Here is a 24227-nt window from a genome sequence, read left to right on the forward strand (position 1 = left end):
AGGAATATCACCATAGTCATATGTCATTATTATAGTCTTAAGGCCAGTTTTGGGGCGAAGCCAATTATCCCACCAGTATGTTTTTGGGATGTGTGAAGAAACCAGAGTCCCCAAGGAAAACCCACACTAAGACAGGGAGAACATCCAAACTTTATCCAGATGGTGTATATGTCATTGCTTCCTTGCAAAGCTGAATTATCCACTGTGCATGCTGTGCAATATTGAATATAATATATTTATACTATAAATCTAGGATGTTGTAGATCAGTGGTCCCCAACCTTTTGGAGCTCACAGACCACTAAATTCACAGACCAGACCGCGTATGTGCGGGAAGCCGTGTGTCACTCAAGGAGGAAGAAACTTCTCCCAGAGTGACGTCATGATGCCAGAACCTGCGCACTCTCCTATCGCAGGTCAGAACCTGTGATGGGAGAGCGGGCGGGTTGTGTCCAGAGACACCGGCCTGCGATGCGTACAAGAGACATAGTCCGCGATCCTCTGGCCTGTGCGCCCCCCCCAAGCGGGATCCTTCTCCTGACCCCGCTGGGGAGTGCCACTGTCATTGTAGATGACATATTCTGAAAATGTTTACTGCTTTATCTAGTTTAAGAGCCATTCTGGTTGTTTAGTGTCTGTGTTCAGGAAAGACCCATTTTGGAGTGTCTAACAAAAATCCACAACAATACCAATCTTGTAAGCCTAAAATAATGTGAAGTATAATGCTGGTGCTATGTAGAGTACAACAATGACAATATGTACAATACAAAGTTGAAAGATTAGGCTACAAATCTGGAGATCATTGGATACTGGACACCTAACAGAAGATCAGATCCTCATTTCCTTGCCACTTGGCCAACCAGTCTCATGGAACATACCCACTACTGGTGATTGTCAGAAGCTCTGTCCTTGACGATAGAACAGAGTTTCTGATTTCTGGCAGTAGGAGTGATCTCTACTGTAAACTATAACAACTCAAAAAATCAGGTTGTAGGATTTCCAGCAGGTAATGCTCTCTTAAGGCTAGTAGTTTTCAGGGGTGGCTTTACTTTGACAATCAGTAGCCAACGGGAGCACTTCCCACTATATAACTTGCAACATGGAGGAACCTGTTCCAGCCAAAACTGCTAGAAGCCCACTGCTTTATCTTGCACCCACTTGATTTAATCAGGAAATGAATGGGCATCACTGATTAATGACATAAAATATCAATCAAGATTGCCTTTTTTATATTTTAGCCTAATAAAATATTAAATATTGTGTGGCTATCGAAACATTTTTTCTACAGAAAACATGTAAGTCTTGGGCATGACCTGTTTAAGGGTTGGAAAATCCATGAGCTGTATATAACCAGGTTAGACAGTTTTATGAGCTGCCCTTTAAACAATAACCTTCTGCAGCCATATATGGAATGCCCAGTGAAACTTTACATTAATGGTAATAAATCACACCGAACATGCCACCCAGCTACATCTGCTATGGGTTTAATTCATTCTTTATTGAGCAGGACTGCTAAAGTTTAAGTGTTCTTTAAAAAAAATCTTGTAAACTTACAGGTCATGCAAAAATGACTATACATGTGAATGAGACACACAAGTAAAGAAAAATTAAACTTTATTTAAACTATAAATTCATTTAAAATGTTTCCAACATTGTGGTTACCTTGGCATTGAGCATTGCTTTGTAATGGACGTACAGACAAGTTACTATTTCCAGAGGTTTGTTTTAATTCTGATTTGTCTGAATGTGTCCTGGAGATGTATTAAAATGTAAAACGCCATAGGAATCTTTCAGGTCTTAGAAAACTGTGCTGCCAAACCCCTCCATGAAAGCACTGCTATGTATGTATGACTTCAGTGGTCACAAAATGAAGTACTTTGTGCAATGATTCCGGCCAGATGTTCACTGTTTAGTTGATAAAACTGATTTTTAATTGGTGATCTTGGTTAACTATAACCGTTGGATCTTAGCATAGGTTGTGTAATTCAATGTTGTCTCTATACGTATACTGTTTTTATGCCTTTATCATACATTTGGGACATATAGGAAAAATCAAAGAACTGAAAAATAATTTAGCATAATATGTACTTTTTTACTTGCAAACCCTAAATATAAACTGTGCAGGCTGAACAGCATTGAGTTTCTACTTTAAATCTAAAGAGTTGTCTGAAAAGATTACTGAACCTTTACAGCCAGTATGACAGCCATTACAGCCAGTATGACAGCCATTATGCTAGATTAGGTTAAATTCCGACATGTGGTAAGGTTGTAGTGCAGTTGGAGGTTGGAACGCTACCTACAGCATCTCACCCACGGCTGCCCATAGACAATATTCTCATGTAAAGTAATTTTACAAAAGCTCATCTTTGACAGCTCTAATCTGTGATCCAGATGCAAATGCAGTCCCAGGACATGGCACTAGGTGCATTCCGAGTATAAACCAAGATTCTTTTTCTAATGGTAATTTAGGGGCAAATAATCTTGGTTTATACTCAAGTATAAATAGTACATTGTTGTTTGAACTTCATAAAATTATCACTAAGAAATTCCAACATTATGACTAAATGGGAGCGCAAAGCCTCCTGAGATACCTACATCCCAGTTTTTTGCAGGTACAAATGGCAATTGTAATCTAACCAAATAATCTTAATGAGCATTTAAAACATGATGAAATCTGGAAAACTTGTACAATATAAAAATGTTAATAATATTGTATTTTGTAGCATAATTTAAAATTGTGTTATTGACATTAAAGCTGTTTTGTTAGTACATGATTTTTGATTTGCATGCAAAATTGAAATAAAATGTTATTTTTTATTTTTTTTTTCTTCCTTTCTTTATCTATCATCTTTAATAATAGATACTCACTTTTCTCTTTTTTCTCTGCTTTAGCATGTATGGCTTCTGAATCATGACACAACTGTGTTTTTGTGTTGCGCCATGTCTACCATGTACATGACCTTGGTAACTGTGGTAACAGTTAATGTACAGCGCTGCGTAATATGTTGGCGCTATATACATCCTGTTTAATAATAATAATATTAATAATAATAATAACTGTGTCTCTCAGTTTATATTTGAGACACAGCTGATAAATATGCTCTGATACAGCTTATTTTTAAGCTTGCGTGTTTTCTGTAGTAGCACAGTCAGACTACAAACATCCAGTTGTAATGCCTCTGTATAATATCACTAAAAGCCACAAAGGGACCAAGTGTCTTCCATTTTGTTCCATCTATGTGACATGAGGAATATATCGAAATACAAAATAAGTACTTTATGAAAATGTCTTTCAGTATATTTTCAGTCTATATAAAAAGCATGTGCATTTGAATCAGACAATATAGTTTTTAACAAGAGTTTCATTGTTATTATGTGAATTCTTGCTGTCTTCCCTCGCAATCTATCTATAGCAGCAGCCATTTTGGGACTGGTGCTACCAGTAACCTTTCCTGGACAGCGGTGATCCTAGTCTGTGCTATATCATCTGCTGCCTACATAAACCAATAGGAATCCCAGTTGGGAGAACTGGAGTCAATCAGAAAGCAAGAGGCAAACAGGGAAGCCTAGAACTGCTTTAACTGATGCCAAGAACAACATGGAGGAAGCCGGCTTATCTCCATGGAAACGCCTGCAGCATGGGCAGGACGCCTGAAAAAATGACTCTGACTTTGAAAATTCACCACCGGGGAGTTAGGAATAATAGACACAGAGCAGCAGTAGTGAGTGAGAGACCAGGATGTTCTCTCTTAGGGGGAAACATCTGATATCACTTGTGGTAAAGCATGTCAGCTCTCAGCAGCTCCACCGATTAAACTTTATTGACCTCTTTAAATGTAAAAGCCATGTTAATAAAAGTAGTGCAATCTACTTAAGTCACCTTAATAGGTAATTTGAGCTTTAATTAAATACTCATGCAATGAACTCTGTAGGGAAATGCATATTTATGCCCAAACATACTAACATAATATAGGCAAAAGTGTGTGGACATCTGACCAACACCTACCACTATATGGTCAAATTTCTTTAGACACTCCTGATTATATTTAAGTGTTCCCAGCAAAAAATGCCACAGTATACAAAGTCATAGGTAACGTGTTTGGTATGAAGAAACTGGAATGGTCTGCACTGACCATGAGCCATGATCTCAACCCTACTGAAAACCAATGGAATGATTTGCCTAGAACTCCTTTCTGTAACAAGACCCCATTAAGGTTTAGGAGGTAACCTGGACAGTTCTGGAACATTGGATGACCTATCCTTCTCCGATGATGACAATGATTCTCAGAATTCTCTGGTTGGCTACCTTCTGTCGAATGGAATGAACCCAGCCTTACTGAGGTAGCAGCAATCCCTGCTATGGTGCATCTCTCATTTGGGCCTACAATGCTTGGTTCTTTTTTAGACAGACTTCTCACATAAGTTTAATATGGGAGACTTGATAAGGTGGGTGCCATGAGGATGTCATGTATTATTGTCATGGATTACCGAAGAAACTATGGAGTCAGGGAAGGATAACCCTGCTGCCCCTGGAGCCAGGTTGGACCAGGGGGCCTGAAGAGTGAATCACCGAGGGCATAATCTATTCCCAGTGGCTAAGGACTTGGTTTTGGCAGGGATTAGCTAAAGGATGGGATCCTGAAAAGAAGTACCTAGGACAGATTACCAGTGCTGAATCTGGAACTGTCATTCACACGAGAGACCCAACCCAGAGGAAGAACTCTTCTCTTTCACTTAACTGAAGGTCGACTGCAGCTCCATTATTGTTGAGATACAATAAACCCCTAAAAAACTGAATTGCACAAGACTTTGTGAGTTTCTTCTGCCACACTACTAGGAGGCACCTGGGTATAAACTGGCCTTTTTATACACTTGGAATATTGATAGTGAGCCAAGTCTTTTAGTTTAACACCAGCACCAGCTTCTTTGACTGAGTAGGCACAAATTTCACCAGATATACTCTATAATCTTGTGGAAAGTCTTTCCAAAAGATTGGAGGCCCTTAAAGTCACAAAGAATGCAACTTTATGGGATGTCCCCCAAGCACATAGGGATGTTATTGCCAGATATCCACTTACTTTTAAACATATATTGTATAATTTATAAAGATGATGCCATCAATTCTATATTTTTCAAATAAACAAGAAATAAGGAAAAAAAAATGCTAAGCTTGCACAGTGAAAGCAATCAAACGGTGACAGAGGCTATTATTCTGACTCCTGGACCTGAGATATTATTAAGTGCAGAGACTTTGCTTTCACACCAGTTTTAATGAAGATGTCCCAGTGAAGCTCTGTAAGCATTATTAATCCAGAGGACCTTCAGTGCTTTTTGGGAATATTTGCAATGGGACGATTAGTTCATTCTGGGAACAACAGTCAAGTGATCTATGCACACAGAAATATTTTCAGCCAGTTGAGAATAGATAGATTCCAATAAAGGTTGAGAGATCATCTGGAATCATTTATAAGTGGGATAAACTAGGCTTACAGCTCTCCCCATGAGAGACGTCTTTCTACACTTACAGATGTATTACAAAGTGGGCGATTGAGTAACAGGCATTTTTGGAAATATCTGTGTTAAAATATTGCAATTTATATTCACAGACTTTTCATGCAACATCCTTACAACCAAGTATTCCTTGTGGTGAAAGCTCTGTCACTGTTGGCTAGAGTAACAGTAGATTAATTGGATAACTTTACCCCAGGAGTTCTCCAAAACGTCCCCTGAAAAATTCAGCTTAGGTAAAAAAAATAGATCCATGCCGGGGGACCACATTTGTTGTTCCATTTTTATGTTAAAATGGGAATTTTAAGGAGATGTTCTTTTAGTTCATGGTCAGGGCATAAAACCAAAAATGAGATTCACTAATGTTAGGAGAAATCTTGTCTTAGACAGGTGTCACCTGCATTAAATGTTACCATTGGATGTCCCAACCTAAATTCTGTCACCTCTCTAAGTGAGAATAGAGAACAAGTTGGGGAATTTTCTAATACAGATAGCCATAAAATATTTATATATATATATATATATATATATATATATATATATATATATATATATATAAACACCTTCTTTCAAATGCGGACATGTGAGCACTTTGAACATTTGAATATTTATGATTTTTTATGGATAAGGTGGACATTGGAAACAAACTTTATACAGGAGCAACAAACTGATACTTACCCTTATAGTTCCAGCAAATTTGGACACTGACTAGACACTAAGCAAAGGATCTATCTAAGAGAGAAAATAATTTGTCTATATTCTTGGCATCATTTTTGAAGAGCTTTTTGGTTGATGGTGGTGTCTGCTCCCTCTTGTGTGCCTCTGTTTGCCTCTCTACATATCTTCCTGCCTCGTTATGTGAAGGGAGACATCTTATGATTGTGGATAATTAATTCTTCCTGAAGAAGTGGACCAGATCCATGAAACGTGTTGAGGATGTCTCATGCATGAGTGGTCTGCGTGTTCTATTTTGTAATTACTTGTCTTTTTTATGAAAGATATTGATATTGTGTAGGATTATATTTGTAGTTTATATGTAAATACATTTGTTTATAATATTTTACTGCCTTTAAAGTCCCCTAGTTCATTTCCTTCCAAATATTTGTCAATTTCGGGAATTGGCAGGTGTAAACTTGCTGTGGGATATTCTGTGTTTGTCTTTTCATGTCGGATTTATATATATGGAAACATCTAAACAATCCTGAAGGCCAATAACACTGTCACAGATCTCCGCAGGTCCAGGTCATCTGTGCCTCCTTCTGTCTCACCCCTCTTGCAGTCCCCACCTGCCAGCACCATTTCTGCCTCTGGATCCAACTTCCTGTCAGGTGATCCTCTGTCAGCTCAGTCAGGTGATCCTCTGTCAGCTGCTCCCTTGCCTCAGAGAACCAGGGTATTCCGCAACGCATTTCATCTGCTGGCAAACATCTGAATAACACCTAAGATTATCTCAGCAACAGCACTCCCTCTGCCGGTAGGATGGATGTCTGCAGCTCATTTGATCCACGCCCATCACCTGACATTGCCTTCTTAAGGAAGTGACCTGGCTCTGCTTCCAGGTTTCTGTTGTTTGTTTCTCCTGTTCCAGATTCCTTGTGTACCGACCTCAGCTTGTTTCCTGACAACTCCTGTTTGCTGCCTGTCCTGACCTTTTTCCTGTTTCCTGACAACCCTTGTTTGCTGCCCGCCCTGACCTTTTGACTACTCTTTTGGATTTCCCTCTGACACTATGTTTTGGTTCCTGCTTGTTAGCAGTCACCTGCATCTGTGTGCACGGGGGCCGCAACCTGGCAGTTGCCCGCAGTGCAACACCCTAACCTCTAGAGGCTCTGATGAAGACCGGGCAGCTGCTTAGACTCTGCGCCCTGTGCACGTATCTACCCACTGAGCTGGTGACACAGAGGGTCCACTATCCTGCCTTGCAGCTACCGTGACAAACACATTCTGAGGCCATGAAGCTAATAAAGCTGCATTCTTTGGAGGTTATGAAAGTTTGGGGAAGTAACTGCTGAGCCCCTGACTTAGTATAGTCAGGTCCCTTTAGGGGTTTAGTGTTTCTCAATTTTTTGTTAGCAGTGTTTCTCAGTCTTTTGACCATGGAGTGAACCCTTGAAATAACTTTCTGGTTTAGAGAATAAGTAAATTCTGAACTGAAGGTGACAATGGTCCTCAGGAAGTAGTAGTGGATTGATCAATTCTCTAAGGAGCTGATATAGATAACACCAAAAAAGTTATATTGAAGCATTTAAAAAAAAACCTGAATGCAAATTCTTTAGGTTTATTGAGGGTAGGAGAAGTAGCTTGTTGGGTATTTTTAAGTTTATAAATCTAATCTAATCTAAATCCACATGTGATATTGATTGTTTTGAAATGGTCATTCATTTTTTTTTTTAATTTCCAGATAAATATGTGTACGTAGATATACAACACTGAGTAGAACTCAGTTAAAATGGGTTTCCAAAGAAAAATCTGGTGGCATCTGATGACTATTTTCTCCATAATAAAGAGAGAGAATATATACAGGTGTCCCTAGGCTAAGGAGAAATCTTCATACTGGGATACCTGTTCCAAGGACGATTACCTATAAGGAGAATTGGAAAGCTTTTATAACTTCCAATTCTGTCACTGGGAAAGAAAGTGGGACGACATTTTAATTAGAGGACTTTTTCCCCCTCTAATAAAACATTTTTAAAAAATTCATGTTTCAATAAAATATTCCTACCATGTGGTCCTTGTTCAAGCATTTTCAATTATAGAGCCAAAACGCTCCATCCCTATTTGTGCTCCTGTATTGTTACCCCATCTAACTGATTTTAAAAGGAGCCTATTTCAAATCCTATTACACAGGCCCTGAGAAAACCTAGTAATAAAGTAAATAAACTAGTTACTAGTAAATCTAGTAACTGCTGAATAAAAGCGAGACAGGATATGGCTGGAAACTGGTTGAAGATCGGCAACACTAACATGCAACAAAAAGTCCAGTTTCGTCATTATAAAATGATCAGCTTTTAAGTGAAACTAAATCCTAACATTAAAAATTTTTGCCCAGGCAGGTTCTTTATTCCAGAAGCAATGAGCAATGTCCTTTATCCAAAAAGTAACCTTACCTGCCTGATCACAATTTTTCAAATACACTTAACTGTCCCCCATTCCATCATGTGTGCCACCATATTTACCCAGTACTATTCCAGTTTCTTGATTCATCTGCCATCTTAATTGGCCCACCAGTATAGTGTAATAGAGTTCATTAATTAATTTTTTTTATAAAAAAAGATTGCCAAAAAACAGGTAAAGGAATTGAAAGTTTAAGATGGTGGTTGCAAGATTTGTACTATGAAGATTACTTTAGAGCATCCATTTTTAAGATCTCTTATGGCAAAATCATTGATCTAACAAAGCTGATATTTATAAGTCAATGTTTTATTATCCTAATGCTCTGGCAAGATGTAAATTCTAGTCCTTAACATATATAAATAATCTCTGGAATGCGTTTTTTGACATTGGGAATAGTGCAGAATGTTTGCTGAGCATCATGTGGCCTCTGTGGGAACCCCATGAGGTGAGAGGTCCAACATATGGAATTAACTATACACAGCACAGTCATTATTTCAAATAAAATCTGACTTACGAACACAGATATCGTTGCTTTCATAGTATCCTTGGCAGCATCTATACCGTTTCCTGTAATCAAGCTTTACACCGTGGCGATATGCAGTTCGGTACATGATCCTAAGAGACATAAACAGGTTCAAGTTAATAAACCAAATAAAATGTAATTCATCCACTGGGAGATTCTACATTCTGAATGTTTTATCTATAAGTATATGTGTAATACTGTAAAGCTATTCTTGTAATTCACACACCCCATCACACTTCATAAATAGAAAGATGACACCATTATCCTTTATTCCAGCTGTAACTAGAAGGGTGACATCATTATGCACTATTGTACTATGCTTATTGTAAGAAGTATATTCCTGGGCTGACCTTCTCCTATAAGATATCCAAACCCAAGAACAAAATGTTATATAAATCTTTCACATTTAAGGACTAGTAAGCTGCAATATATTACATTTTAAAACAAAAAATAAAAAGATGCAATATATATATATACACAACAGGAGTTAATTTGTTATTGTTATTAGCAGTTTTATATCTTTCCATCTATACCTGATAACACGTCTTGGGTAGGTGTTATATAATCAAACAAAGAAAAAGTTCATATTGCAGCCAAAGAAAAGAAAACAATTAGGCTACCTTAGTATCTGATTGGTCATTATTGGTTACTTACTTTTGAGGCGTGCATGTCTTGAAGTGGTTCCAATTACTGTCACAAGAGTCAGGAGTAGGCAGGCTGTACGGGTGGGCATATGACTCCTTCACTGCCGTAGTGTAACTAGGTATAAGACAATTCTTGTTATTGTATTAACACATACAATATGTGTTATTGTATAACACATTTTTTATACATGTGGGAACCCTAAAAATGATTTTCAGATCTATAGGGAGCCCTTGCTATAGTTACCATTACTGTTGGTGTTCGAATTTGGCTTGTCCTTATAGACCCGACCCGAAAAAAACGAGGTTCAAAAGTAAAAATTTGAATTAAAAAATGTAAAAAAGTGTGTTAAAAAATATAAATTAATGTCAAATTAATAATAAATTAATTTTATTGAGTTTTTTTTACATGTTATCCTACAGTAATATGATATCTCTAAAGCTACGTACACATGGCAGATTTTTATCGCCCGATAATCGGCATCAGCCAAATATCGGGCGAAAATCTGCCGTGTGTACAGTCGGTGTCGTCCATCGTCCGAACGACCGTCCTGCCGGATCCACGGACAATGGACGACAACGGATCCTAATGAAAGGGAAGGGGAGAGCGTGCAGCGGGGTGCCGCTCCATCGCTCTCCCCCTCCCCTCTCCATAGAGCATGAACGGTGCTGTATGTACAGCACCGTTCATGCATCGTGCACGGTCGTTCATTTCCAACGACTATCCTCGTTCGTCGGCGTCGTTGGTTACTTTTTTTACGAACGATTTTTGGCCAATTGGTCGTTCGTCGTTCGTTTCCAACGATAAAAATTGGAAGTGTGTACACAGCTTAAGAGATACTTGCTGGGCATCTTCCCAATGATTGCAGCAGAGTCTGCAATCATTGAGAAGAGTTTGCAATCCCTGGGGATTGCACACGGAGCTAATCAGTAATTGCAGCTGTGTCTGCAATCATTAAGAAGAGTGTTACCTGTAGTGTCCCGGGGATCATAGTGAAACTGGAGAGTTCATCTGCAATTCAGTACCCACGGTCATATGACCGTGGGAAATTTGCGGTCACAGCTGTGACTGCAGGTGCTCCCCGGGGCACTAGAGCTTGAATGGGGACAAGTTTCCCCATTCATCACATCTAGTTCTCTGTGTTCTTGGATAGAGAAACTTTATCCAAGTACACATACTACTAGTACAGTGCAGGAACAGCAATCAGGATCGCTGCTGCAGCCCTGTAGTATGTGTTCCTGGATAGAGTTTCTCTATCCAAGAACACAGGACTCCCTGTTCTTGCAGCCCTTAAAATTCCCTAAAAATAACCCAAATTCTCCCACTATTGACTTTAATGGTGTTCAAATTCGGCATTTGATCACCTGGACAATATCTCACTATTCGATGGAATAGCTGTCGAATCAAATAGTGAGATATTCCACCAATAGTAGTTACTACATCCAACGCTCAGAGTATATTAGCAAGGTCACCAGGAAGAATGCCAGCAATTGGGAAGAACGCCACCCTTACTGATAGATTTTTGGTGTCACCTAATCTGACCTGAGAGGAACAAATTGCTTATTGCCTACCAAACTCTAGAGGAACCCTGGTTGGGAAACATGGTCTAAATGATTAGATGACAGAACAAAATGTTAAATCAGTAATTTATATTTATTTTTTATATAATTAATAATGAAACTGATAAATAATAAATATATGCTTATTATTTATCAGTTTCATTTTTATTTTCAGTCAATATTTGGACACAACTTTGATTGAAAATTGATTGGGCAACACTTTTTTTCCAAGGATAATCATCATATTGAAATTAAAACCACTTTTAAATATTTTATATATATATATATATATATATATATATATATATATATAAATATATAGTACTATTGCTTATTTATAATAATTATCAAACAAGTATATTGGAGATTAAATACTTCGATCACAACTAGTCAATCATCATGATACCAATTGAATCATTTTAACAATTGAAATGAAAAGAACTTGGCTGTTCCCAATGGCTAGAAAAGTAAGAAGCATTCTTTCTACTTATCATCACACTAATGCATTATGAGCTGTGGATATAATATTTATAGCAGAGGTTCCCTGAAGACAAGAAAGTTATTTCAATGGTTCCCCGATGATAAAAAGTTTGAGTAACACTGATGTACATACTGTATTACTTATTACATTGTAATTTGATGTTATTAATAATGACATAAACCAAATTGATCTATTTTTATTCAATTGAATTTAATTTACATGAATTTATTGAGCTTGGCCCAAGTGCAAATGTCATTGTTTTTTGATTTTGCAATAATTATAGGTAGAACATGAGATTATAAAAAGCCCAATTGTAGCCAGAGAACAGAAACAGTTACCCAACGTTTTTATATTATTCTGTAGTTGTATGTTTTAGTACTCCTAAGTTACTCCAAACTCCCAAGGTTTCCTGACACCAAATAAACTCTAAACACCATTGTGTTCCTTTGTGTGTAGCTGTGTACAGCAGTACTATCAATAATGTCAGTATATAGAATACTGTAATTAAGAATGTAATTATACTATAGTTATATGACTTTAACAAGGGGAGACTTAAATGTAATCCAATGCCCTGCGTTATCTGCACGTCTTGACAATCTATGTCCACAGCACTGGTTCCCAATAATGTTGTTATGCTGATCCCTGGAACCTGTACTTGATTTCGACATTTTTTAGGATCATTCCCAGCAGGAAGGACACCAGGGGGCCCCATCAACATTTTGCTATTTGGCCCCTATGATCTGTAGTTGCTTCTTTTGCCAAAGGTATATCTTGCCATTGCAATCTCAAACTGTGAGTTGACTATAACATGAAGTTGACTGTCAGTCTTTACACTTATAGACAAAGATTATAAATCCACAGATATCCCGTTACAGGCAGGAAGCAGGAAGAAGAGCAGACCAGCTGTTTCCCGTCTGGATGGTGATAGTGCCATGTCTGAAATACGTTTGCTCTATAGGCCAAAGTGAACACATGGCCTCTACGCAAAAGCTTTGTTTATCTTTTACCTTTCCCAGTAACTGCAGACATTGGGGTCATTCGGATTGAGGGACGTGCCAAGCTGTATTTGGACTAAGAAAATCACAACTGGTATGTAGAATGTTGCTGCCATCTTCATTCTGAAAAACAAGAAATATCTATTGTTAGGAGATAATACAGTAGCAGACTCTTTTGTCCTGTTCATTTATTAATAAACACAGTTTAAGTGTGAGGTCTTCTCTACACCAATGAGATTTCGGCATTACTGTAAACACAGGAAGTGAACGAGTGGAAAACAGGAAATGGCCAGTACAGAGGATGTTTTGTCGCTGAGTTTTAGGCAGATGACAGAACTGGCTCTCAGTCAGAAAATTGTCGAAGAAAGCATTTCTAAACCCAAACATGTCTCTGTGTCAACACAATGATGGCTGTTTTTCATTTTTTTTTGTTCCCTGAAAAAATAATTTATATGGTGGTTAGGAAAAAATAAGTAATTTCATTATTATTTTGGAAAGTGCCTCTACAAAATAAAGTGGAAAACATCAAAACATCGAAAAAAATGATAACTAACACACATCAATCAAACAATTTATTTCCTTAACAAATAATGTCAAAGCAAAGGTGACATAGGGCTACAAGAGTCAGGGCAAAATGACTGGCAAAGGGCCTCCAACCCACAGATGTTCCCCAAATTGAACAACCACCAGTGACAACTAGTGTTAGACGCTGGGGGTAGAGGTGGGGGTGAGCTGGAACCCTTGGTAAGTTGGGTACCTACAGCTAAGTGATTTCTGTGGGCTAAAGAAAGTATACCAAGTGTGTCTTCGTTCTCCAGTTATTGGTGGCCATGGTAAAAGTTGGATGTTTCTAAGGGACCTTGTTAATGGTGACACTTTTTCATATCTTGCTATTCCATCACTTTGCATTTCAGAAAAAAAATGTCCTTTTTCCTGGCACTGCAATTACCGTTTTGAACAGGGACCAGGAGCTCATAGTTCAGCCCAGCATGTTTCACTGATTTTAATTGAGGTCTGCACGGTGAATTATCCCTACTACTTAAATATCGCTGGTCCAGGAGGTAAATAGTCTCCCGGATCAGTCTTCTTCTAGGGAATAGATAGGTCCACACATTTTGTCATGTGACGGTGTTCAGGACTAATGATTGGCTGTTGGCACTATCACATGGAAGAAGGGTAAATGTTCCCCCAGTACCTGGAAGCAAAGGTAGAAGGAGCATTGGGGCAGTTCTGGCAATGGGAGTAGTATATTCAGGTAAAACTTCTCATGCATTACAATAGGTGCCGATATTTGATGGGTTCTCTTTACATGCCCATCTGGTAACAACTGTATTGGGTGGAATGTCATCACTTTTCTAATCTTGTGACAATGGTCACCAGGAAAATTGGAAATGTTAAGTCTTTTCAGTGATAGTGACAAGTATTAAATAGTGGTCAAAAGTTACACAAATAGACTTGGACATGGTTCAAGATAATTCAACATTTAGGAAACAGCTTTATTGAAAAATTAAACCTGACCAGAATAAAACAACCACATGTTCTCATTTATGTAAGCATGCAATGGGTATTTTGTAATTTATTTATAAAAACAATCAAAAAATTCTGCGGGTGTATTTAAAAAAATCACATTACACAAACTCCCTTTCAGGTTTTTTAAGCCTGTGAATGGATTTAATAAAATCCAGAGAGAATCTTTATTCCTTTGTATATACATTAAGATTTTTTTCCACAAACTTGGGAAGGAAAATTTGGCTGAGGTTTTAGGATCTGATTAAATTTGACGAGGGATGGTTTTTGTGTGACTGAAAACTTCAAGACAATGTTAAGACCACCCTGCTAAGGAATATGGGATTTGGTGATCCATGCATTTATCCTCCAGGTTTTCCTCAGGCTACAACAGTTTGTTCCCCAGATAGAATCTGGGAGGCCATCAGGGGGTCCTGGGGTTGGGAAAAGAATTTAGGGCTTGGCTCAGGCGTCTGTCTTGCTCATATGTGCTGGATCTGAGCCTTGAACATGCAGAGGTAAGGAGTGGCAGGCAGGAGCGTAGGAGGACTGGTAATTTATCAAAGCAGTAGACGTTTTAAAGCTGACCCTGCACTTTTCTGACAATAGCTCTGGCTCTAACTGTTTGTTTGTGACTATACTACTCTAACTGATAGAATTTTACCATGGACACACTGTGTTGTGTATGATCTATCCTGACTGCTCACCCAGAATAACTACGCATCCATCAACCAGCTTGGAGCACTGCTCCACTTCCGCTGGGAAGATTAAACAGGACCTATCACCACAATTTTTGCTTTATATAAAGGGGGAGATAAAACCCTTTCATAGAAAATCAAAAATATGTTTGTTTTTTCTTTAAATATCTTGTTTTTTAAAAAGAAAAGAGAAGGGGAGGCCTCTTAACCGCAGCAAAAAAAAACTCAATAGGAGCATACAGCCTCCTGGGATACCTACGTCATGTATCTTAGAAGGCTTCATGCAGCTTCTTGTAGCGCATGACAATCTCAGACATGTGCAGAAGGTGCTTTACCCTGCTATGAAAAAAGTGCCAATCTTACGCATGTGCAGTGAGATGGGCACTCTTTTTTCTTACATTTACAGGGGAATATGTCACCCAACATAGGCAGTAGAAGGAAGAAGACAGAAAAAGAAAGGCGACGCCTGGATCTTTTTCCTCGCTGGGATGGAGGAAGAATCCACAATGGCGTGGGACCGAATCGACGGCAGCTACAGAGGGATTGAAGGCTCTTTGAAAGTAAAGGTGGGTGGGATTTTTAAGTTAATATAAATTACTGAGAAGTACTCCTAACATTTAAAAGCCAATGAAAGCATTGACAACAGTCAAAGCTGCCAGAGCTGTGTAAATGGTAGGGAGCTATCACTGTAAATGTTTTTTGCTAGGGAGCATTCCCCATTGATTTACAATAGCTATCAATCTGTCTATCAATGTTCGATCACTATATCAATCAAACATTTATTGGTAATGACCTAGTTTTTAGCAGATTTACTTCAGAAGATCTTTGGATCTTTTAGAAGAATCTACCAATGTACATTTACTACCTTTCTTTATTTCAACCCACAAGAATCTGAAGTTATAAATGGTGGGGGAAGGGGGTCCCAGAATTTCAATTATATATTGTTATTATAGCAAACCCTATTCCAGTTAATACACCAGAGGAACATTCATTTCAGAGCACAGTGAAGACCACACCTAAGGCTAGGATCAGGAGCTGTATGGCCACAAAAGAGAATGAGTGATGAATTCTTGAACACCGATTGTCTTTTGGATGTCCATAGTAAACCAGACAATTTTTGCTACATTAAAGCCTAATATACCCTGTGTGATCAACGCAAGAACCTAACCAAGAGGGTGAGATTTGCTTACAAGTATTACTTTGGATGTGAAATTGGAAATCAGTATAAAAGTTTGGAACCTCATATCTGCTGCCAGGTGTGTTACGTTGGCCTAACACAATGGGTGAATGAGAAAAGGAATAAAATGCCTTTTGCTGTGCCTATGGTTTGAAGTAAGCCAAAAGACCATCACCCAGACTGCTATTTCTGTATGAGTAAAATTTCTGGGTTTTCGAAGAAGACTAAGTCAAAAATCGTCCACTCTGATTGTGAATCTGCTCTGAAGCCAGTGCCACATGATACAGAGAATCCAGTGCCAGTCCCTCCTACATCTGTTGTTCCTGACAGTGACATGTCGGATGAGGAACAGGAGGGTGATGACGATGTTAATGAATGTTATGAACCCCAGATTGAAAAGGGTAAGCCACATTTTCTAAGCCAATCAGATTTAGATGATCTAGTAAGGGACCTGTCTTTGTAAAAAGAGAAGTCTGAACTGTTAGCCTCCAGATTAATGGAGTGGAATTTGGCACAAAAAGGAATGACAACTTCACACTTTCATGATCGTCACACAAAGTTTTTCAGGTTATTACAAACTGAAAAACGACATTTGCTACCGATGTGAGTGGTTGGAAGATGGAGTTAGGTTGCAAATACATACCAGAGCAGTGGAGATTGTTAATAGACTCGAGCAAAGCAAATTTGAAAGTTGTATTGCTGCATAAAGGTAACAAAAAACCTTCTGTTCCTCTTGCTCATGCCGAGGGAAAGACAAATACGAATTCATGGACATTTGTGGTGACCTGAAGGTTGTGGCATGAGGGTGGTGGCATGCCTTCTTGGCCTGCAATTGGGATATACAAAATGTATGTGCTTTCTGTGGACCAGTTGAGATGACAGTAACCATTACAAAGTGAAAGAATGGCCACCCAGACCTGAAAAGCATAGGCATAAATCACTTATTGATCCACAGAAAGTTTACCTTCCGCCACTTCATATTGAATTGGATTCATGGAAAACTTTGTTGTTGCAATAGACATGATGGTATGAGTTTTCAGTATCTGAAGGACAAGTTTGGAAAAGTTATAACAGATGCTAAACTGGAAGCAGGCATTTTTTTTGGTCCCCAAATCCGCAATTTGATGTGTGATGCCACATTCAGATACAAACTCAACCCACTAGAACATGCAGCTTGGGATTCATTAGTGCTAGTTGCACAAAACTTTCTGGGCAACCAGAGAGCTGAAAACCATGCTGAACTTGTGAACAACATGCTAACAGCATACCATCTACTTGACTGCCGAATGTCACTTAAAAATAATTTCTTGCATCTGGACTTCTTTCCACAAAATTTGGGTGATGTGAGTGATGAAGAAGGGGAGAAGTTCCACCAGGACATTTCTGTTATGGAAACAAGATATCAAAGCCGGTGCAACCCCAACATGATGGGTGACTACTGCTGCTTTCTGCAATGGGAGACAGCGGAGAGCCACAAACGCAAAAGTGCCTGAAACACTTCTGTAGTGTACATGTGTGTTGAACAAGGACTCAGTTGAATTATGTATAATTGTTGTTCCAACATAAAACTACGTTAATGTAATGTCATTGAACTATGAGGCAAAAGTTAGTAAAGTATAGAGATTACATAGTAACTGGGGAACGAGAGAATGTAGCTAATCGCGTCTATACACGTAATTGACTTAAGATCCTGACGTCCTAGACAGAATTGGACTTCAGATTTGGATTTTGGATCAGCGCTCTTGATTCAGTATAGGACACATGGATTAGACCAAGTAGCAGACAATATTTATTTTTTTGTGATGCAGTGTAATTATTTTGTTGGTCAGGGATAGGTGGGCCAAAGCTGTTGTGTTGCAAAAGGCCTCATATTGCCATCATTTTTTTTTGGTCTGGGAATGTAGACCAAGTTCACAACAAGTTCACTTTAATGCAACGTAAACACAACCCATCCCCCAGCATGCAAACATTTCACAACATGAAAAAATAAATCTGTCAGTATATGGATGTCTTTTGTCATTTTAGTGATTAAGTAACTGTGAAGACATACTTTGCTTCCAGTAAAGTGTGCATTTTTGTTCTAAAAACACAGCAATTGACACATTTTTTCCATAAAGTTCTTAATTTACATCTAATAGTTAAATAGAATATGTCTTTCGTTTGGTAACACCTCATTCTAACTGTGCAGATTATAAAAATGACACATCCGTCCGGAGGGGGTGTTGGAAACAGCGAGCCTGAATGGACCAAAAACGAAGTAATGGAATATTTTTACCGGATTCTCAAATACAGATTTTTGGCTTGCTGTACCTTGTTCTGACAGATTGTTTTGGAAAGGCTTTGAACATTGTGTGAGAACAGCAGCAGTATTATGGAAGTCAATGGAAATATCAGTATGATTGGGTAGGTATACTCATACAACAAAAAATTCCACCAAACGGGAATTTCAGCTTTTACCATGTTGTTTTTTTAAGCTATTCTAAAGAGACAGACTTTTTACAGTGTGATCTACCTGTTATTTTTTGTATCAAACTCAAAAAAGAAAGATTTCAAAACATATAGGGAACATCAGTAAATGATATTGTACCCTAAATATTCTAAACGACTGTCATTTTGTCTTGAATTAATCCTAAGAAATAATGATGCACCTCCAAACCGGTAATTGAGCCTTGGCCCTCCTGTACCTGCAACCTTATAGCTGAACATCTGCAGTAGGGTCACTTATGGCCTTGCCTTAGAGGAGCTTTTACTAACTCTTTTTACCCCAGAAAAACCCTAGGAACCCTATCTAGTATCCAGGAACCCCTACCTAAACCAATTCATTGGATATCAGTGGGATGAATACTCATTACGTGGGCATGGAACGAGGTTCCCCTTACAATGGTTCTGAATGCCACCATAAAGACAGATAAAATATCTATGGTGTCTCTGAAAACTGATATTAATTCAGGAATAATGCAGACACAAGAACCGCTGACAGCTATAGGAATCCTTACCAACCTTTGCAGGAACTGAATTTGAGAATTGGAGATTTGCAATAAGATTGTCTGATGTCACTGATGTGCTGTTCATTGTTGTCCGATGGAAAGAAAGCCATTTCAGAGAACCCCCAGTGAATAAATTTCCTGGTTTTTGCAGCATCCATTCAATGGATACAAATAGTTACCCCTAAGTAACCTGGGAAAGAAGTAGGAATGGTAGTTCTGATTTAAAGGAAACAAGGCTCTGCTCCTACCAAGATGGCAGCTATCATACAAATAGGCAGTGAAGGTAAGTCAGTAATAAGGAAAAGATCATCCGCAAAGAGTCTACAGGGCATACTAGTAAATAGTTTATTGTCCTCTACTTGTGCTTTTAGGACATAGTCAGAACAAGAAACATTTTAGTTAAACAAGAAAAAAATAAGAGCTAAAATGGCTTTTGCATGCCAATTAAATCCTAAAATCATTATATTATTACCCACCTTGCATTATAGTTGGTTTCCTTGGATATATATATATATATATATATATATATATATATATATATATATATATATATATATATATATATATATATATATACATATCTCTAAGCAGTCTTAGCCAGGACTTTTTAAATACTAGAACATGGACTCATTTTTTCCTCTGTTCTAAATACTGGTCACACCTAATCCTAGCCTGCATATTATGAAACTACGAGAGCTGCAGACGAGAGGCTACGGATACCACGACATGACCCCCTTTTTCCATTAAAGCATTCATAACAGGCATTGCTCTTTCCTAATTTGAAATGTTAGTTGGTGTGCAAGAAATTAAAGAAATAATAAAAGCAAAGTATATTTTAGTATTTTGAGGTTGTATATGTTTAAGATTTATTTAAATGCATTTATTTATTTACCATTCACATGGCGTGCTTGGTGTGGTCTGAGCACAAGGACCACCTTTTTCAGCCATAAGAGCATTTAAACTTTTATGAGGGATTTCCAAAGAAATCAATAATGTGTCTGCTAAAATGTAGGCTCAATAAACCAAACAATAATTTGTATGGTCATGTACTATGAGAAAATCTGGTTCCCATGTGGCTTTCCAATTTAACCCAAGGTTGTTCCATACTGTTGAGATCAGGTGTTCACAACATTTTCGTCAAATAGTGCAACAAAAGCTTTGTGCAGGCCACTAATTGTCAGGTTTTCACAAACTTTTTGTCGTTTAGTATGTTTTTTGGTGTGTAGTACACACAAGCAGATCCACTGCAGATTTTGCACTTAACCTACTAATACAATAAAAATGCAGATTAGTAATTTTAATTATAATTCTGATTGGATAGAGTTGATCATTCATGCAAACAATACAACATATTCAAACTGTCCACAACCAATCAGAAAAATTCACTACTACGATCGGTAGGTTTCTGAATTCCCAATAGATTCACTCCTGTTGCAATTGTTTTATCGGATCAGACATAGGATTGGATCGGAAAATCTGCCTATGTGCACTAGCCCCTTTGCAGGAAGGATTGGTAGAAACAGGTCATATAGGTCATATGGCTCCCCCCTATGTGGGAATTACTATATAAATCTTGTTTATAGCCATATTTGGTTTCCATCTGTTTTCTGCAGTAATTTGTTTGCCTTCTTTGGAAATGGCTATAGTAGAGTGATATACCCCCTTACATACAGATTACATGGGTACATAAAGTACCCATAGGGATACCATCAACTGATTACCTTCAGTGGCCTTTCACACTGCATGTTTCACTTACATTTTTTCATGCTCGCCTGCAGAACTAAATTTTATTAACCCCACGGCACACTTTATCGACTTTGCCACACCTGCATTCCCTCTCTTCCACCATAATTCTGCTTTCCATCTGTTATATATTATATTATATGCATGAACCCAGAACAGCTGACAATCAGTCTGTAAATATTTACAAATAAATGTAAGGATTAAGAAAATAAAAAGTGAAAAAATTGATTAAAGATCGTAGCCGAATTGACCAGAGAGTCCCTTTGGAGGGCTTTGGGGACCTCTTCACAATTCTGGGCCAACTTTGAAACTTTAGTTTGAGAACTTGAAGCAGACCTGGGTACCTAGGTTTTGAAGGCATATTCACAATTTTAGATCTCAGAACAGATGTGTTTCATGTATTAGGAGTAGAGTCAAACACTATGAAGTCAAATGTTTTTGTTTACATGAACATTACACTTATATGAGCTTGTTGGACATCTTTTTCACAAAGCCACTAGATTTGGCACCTTCTTTTCGGTCATACTAGACTTCAAACTTATGGCAAGACTTTTCAGAGGATTTTATGTGTGTGAGAATTTCTTTGACAAATTAATTAAGTTTGGTAACCAAATGGACCAGTGAGTCACTTCAGGCTTTGGAAAGATTCTCACTATTTAAGGCCTACTTTGAACAAAGATGTTTGGAGAACATGGAGAAGAATGCCATCCCAGGCTTTGAAGGCCTATCCAAAATTTTAGACCTGTTCAGAACAGGTATGTTTACATATTAAGAGAAGAGCACTATACTATGAAGTCAAAAGTTTTTGGTCACATGAACATTACACCTATATGAGTTTGTTGGACTTTTCTTTCCAAAGTATTGGAGTTGCTCTTTTTGGCTATACTAGATTAATCTTCCGGGAAGGCCTTCCAGAGGATTTTACATTTGAGAATTCATGCCTATCCAGCTAAAAAATATTTTTGTGGTCAGGTACAGATATTGGAGAAGAAAACCTGATTGGTCTTCCATTCAACTTAACAGTTTTTAGTAGGGGTTTGGGTATTAAATTATTCTCATTGAAGTATGTTTTTGCTGAACTAGCTTCATGCACGGGGGCAAAGCCAAAACAGAAAAGGGTCTTCTGCAAACTGGTGACTCTAAGTTGGAATTATAGAATTGTCCAAAATGTATGTTATATCATTAACTCCACCATTCAACTCAATAACATGTAAGGGTGTCCGACAGGTAGACGTTAATTGTTGCTCAAGCCAAATCAACATAATTGTCCCAGGGAAAATCTAGGCTGTGTACAGCAATCCCCCTAAAAAGTTAGGTTTCCTCTCCTGTGCTGGCAGAGCTTTGTGTAAATCCAAAAATTAGATTAAAATAAATCCAAATCCTTTGGTAGACAAACAATCTCTAATTTGTATGTATGTGTATTGCCTGGAGCTTAGCTCCAATTGACTATCTGGCTTGCACATTATTTCTAACATCCTGCTAATAAAATAAAGTGTAAAAAGGAAAGAAAATAATGGCCAGAATTCAAAGAAAATGACTGGCAATATGTCATTATAAATGTGAATTGTCTCCGACAATGAAAGATGGATTTTGTCCACAAAATATCACATGTGAAGTGTTCATCTGGACTGCGTCACTGAGCTTTGCATCTTCTCTTGAAGTGTACAACACATTCTGGATTTCATTAAAGTTTCTGAATGAAAGTGTTCCTCCTCGCTGTGTTCTCATTACATGCAGGAAATAAATGCTTCATGGGCTCTTGTTACACAGCTGTAATAGTGTGGGAATCTCTGTGCTTTCAATCATAGCGAGCCCACATTATATAGATTATATATAAACAGCCAAAGCCAAGAAAGTATTTACCCACGGGTAATAAAATGCAAAGATGCCATATAAAAGTGTGTTACTTTTTATCACAAGATATACTCCAGCTCATCTCTTCTAGCAATGCTTATCAAGGAGCTTTGTGATTGCTCTTTGGTCCAAACCATGGCTTATGATGGGTAACTTGCCCTAATACATTTTAGACCTTACACCAAATACTCCCCAAACTCTATATCATTCAGGGATTTCTACACTTTAAACTTAGGATATCCAAAAACAGAAGATAGCCATTTGCAAATAGGAAAACATGGTTTTGTAATTCTAAATATAATAAATTATGTAAGCCATCATGAACTGCTGACCAGAGGCTTTCTGAAAGGCTGTTTTAATCACTCTCAAAGGATTTACTGTAACTTGGAGATATTTAAAAATGTCCCCAAATTAGTGAAATGACTATGGACTTTGTACAGCGCTGCGTAATATGTTGGCGCTATATAAATACTGTGTAATATTAATAATAGTTCCACCATTAATTGTCTTAAAGATAAATCTACGGAATAAAAAAGGTCAAATGATTTCCATGACCAAGGATAAAAAACAGAAAATAGTCCTCTAAATGACAGTCTTCATATACAATAGGAAATACGGCTGCCCCATTTAAAAGTTCAAATAATGCACAGAAGCAAGTTTTTTAAATTCAACCACAAGGGAAAAAACATAAGACATAAAGCCATTAAAGCACACACAGATATTTTTCCTTTGAAGCTCAAATGAAGTCTCCCCTTTCTTTGGAGCACCCCCTTTTTCCAAGTGGTTTGGTCCAATTACATACCATTACAGGTCTTCTTCCCTTAGTGGTGGACATTTCTTGAAAGCTTCAGAAAGCAGTCCCATATCACTAAGTGACACTTCTCTCTGCAGTGTTCTACTGAAAGTCCAAAGCAGCCTCTGATGCACCCTCCAGGAGATACATGCTTGATTCCTGGACTCACAAGTCAATCAAATGATGTTCTGCATCATTTAATAGGAAAGATCACCAATACTAGAATAAAGCAATCAGTCTACATCAATTTATAAAATACAGAAAGAAATACATTTTGGCTAAAACTTTTGACCTAGCTGTGCAGATTGCAACATCATAAATTATTTTAGTCCTTCTTTCAAAACTTTTCTCTAGCCAATTTCTTTTTGACCACTGGCTTCAATAGCATAGGGAAGCTCATTAGTAATAGTCATTACTTTTGTGCTGTGGACACTCCTTGCTAGTTGACAGAGGTTATTTGGACAAACCAACACAGATGGCGTGTGTAGGAGGTGATGAATCAACTCCCTAAAAGGTGAATTAATAATTAAAGTCTGCAGCTGAAGGACCCATGGGGCTTATGAAGATAAATCTCCAAAGGCATATTGGTTATATTAGAGAATTTCGGAAGAAATTTAGACAATACACATGAGGCTTAGTAGCGTATGGT

At 37.9% G+C, this 24227-nt stretch overlaps 1 protein-coding gene across 2 annotated transcripts in view; it reads right to left on the reverse strand.

Moving 5' to 3' along the window:
• LOC140341985 (uncharacterized) overlaps window positions 1–24227 on the reverse strand; it is a 71426-nt gene that overhangs the window by 26017 nt on the left and 21182 nt on the right. For both annotated transcript variants that reach the window (XM_072427964.1, XM_072427963.1), the window contains exons 2-4: window positions 12833–12943; window positions 9798–9902; window positions 9135–9235 (exon numbers count right to left, since the gene is read on the reverse strand). In XM_072427964.1, the coding sequence (XP_072284065.1) occupies window positions 9135–9235; window positions 9798–9902; window positions 12833–12943 (317 nt within the window). The remainder of the gene's footprint in view (window positions 1–9134; window positions 9236–9797; window positions 9903–12832; window positions 12944–24227) is intronic.

Source organism: Pyxicephalus adspersus, chromosome 12 (assembly GCF_032062135.1).
Source record: "Pyxicephalus adspersus chromosome 12, UCB_Pads_2.0, whole genome shotgun sequence".
NCBI classification, from domain to species: domain Eukaryota; kingdom Metazoa; phylum Chordata; class Amphibia; order Anura; family Pyxicephalidae; genus Pyxicephalus; species Pyxicephalus adspersus.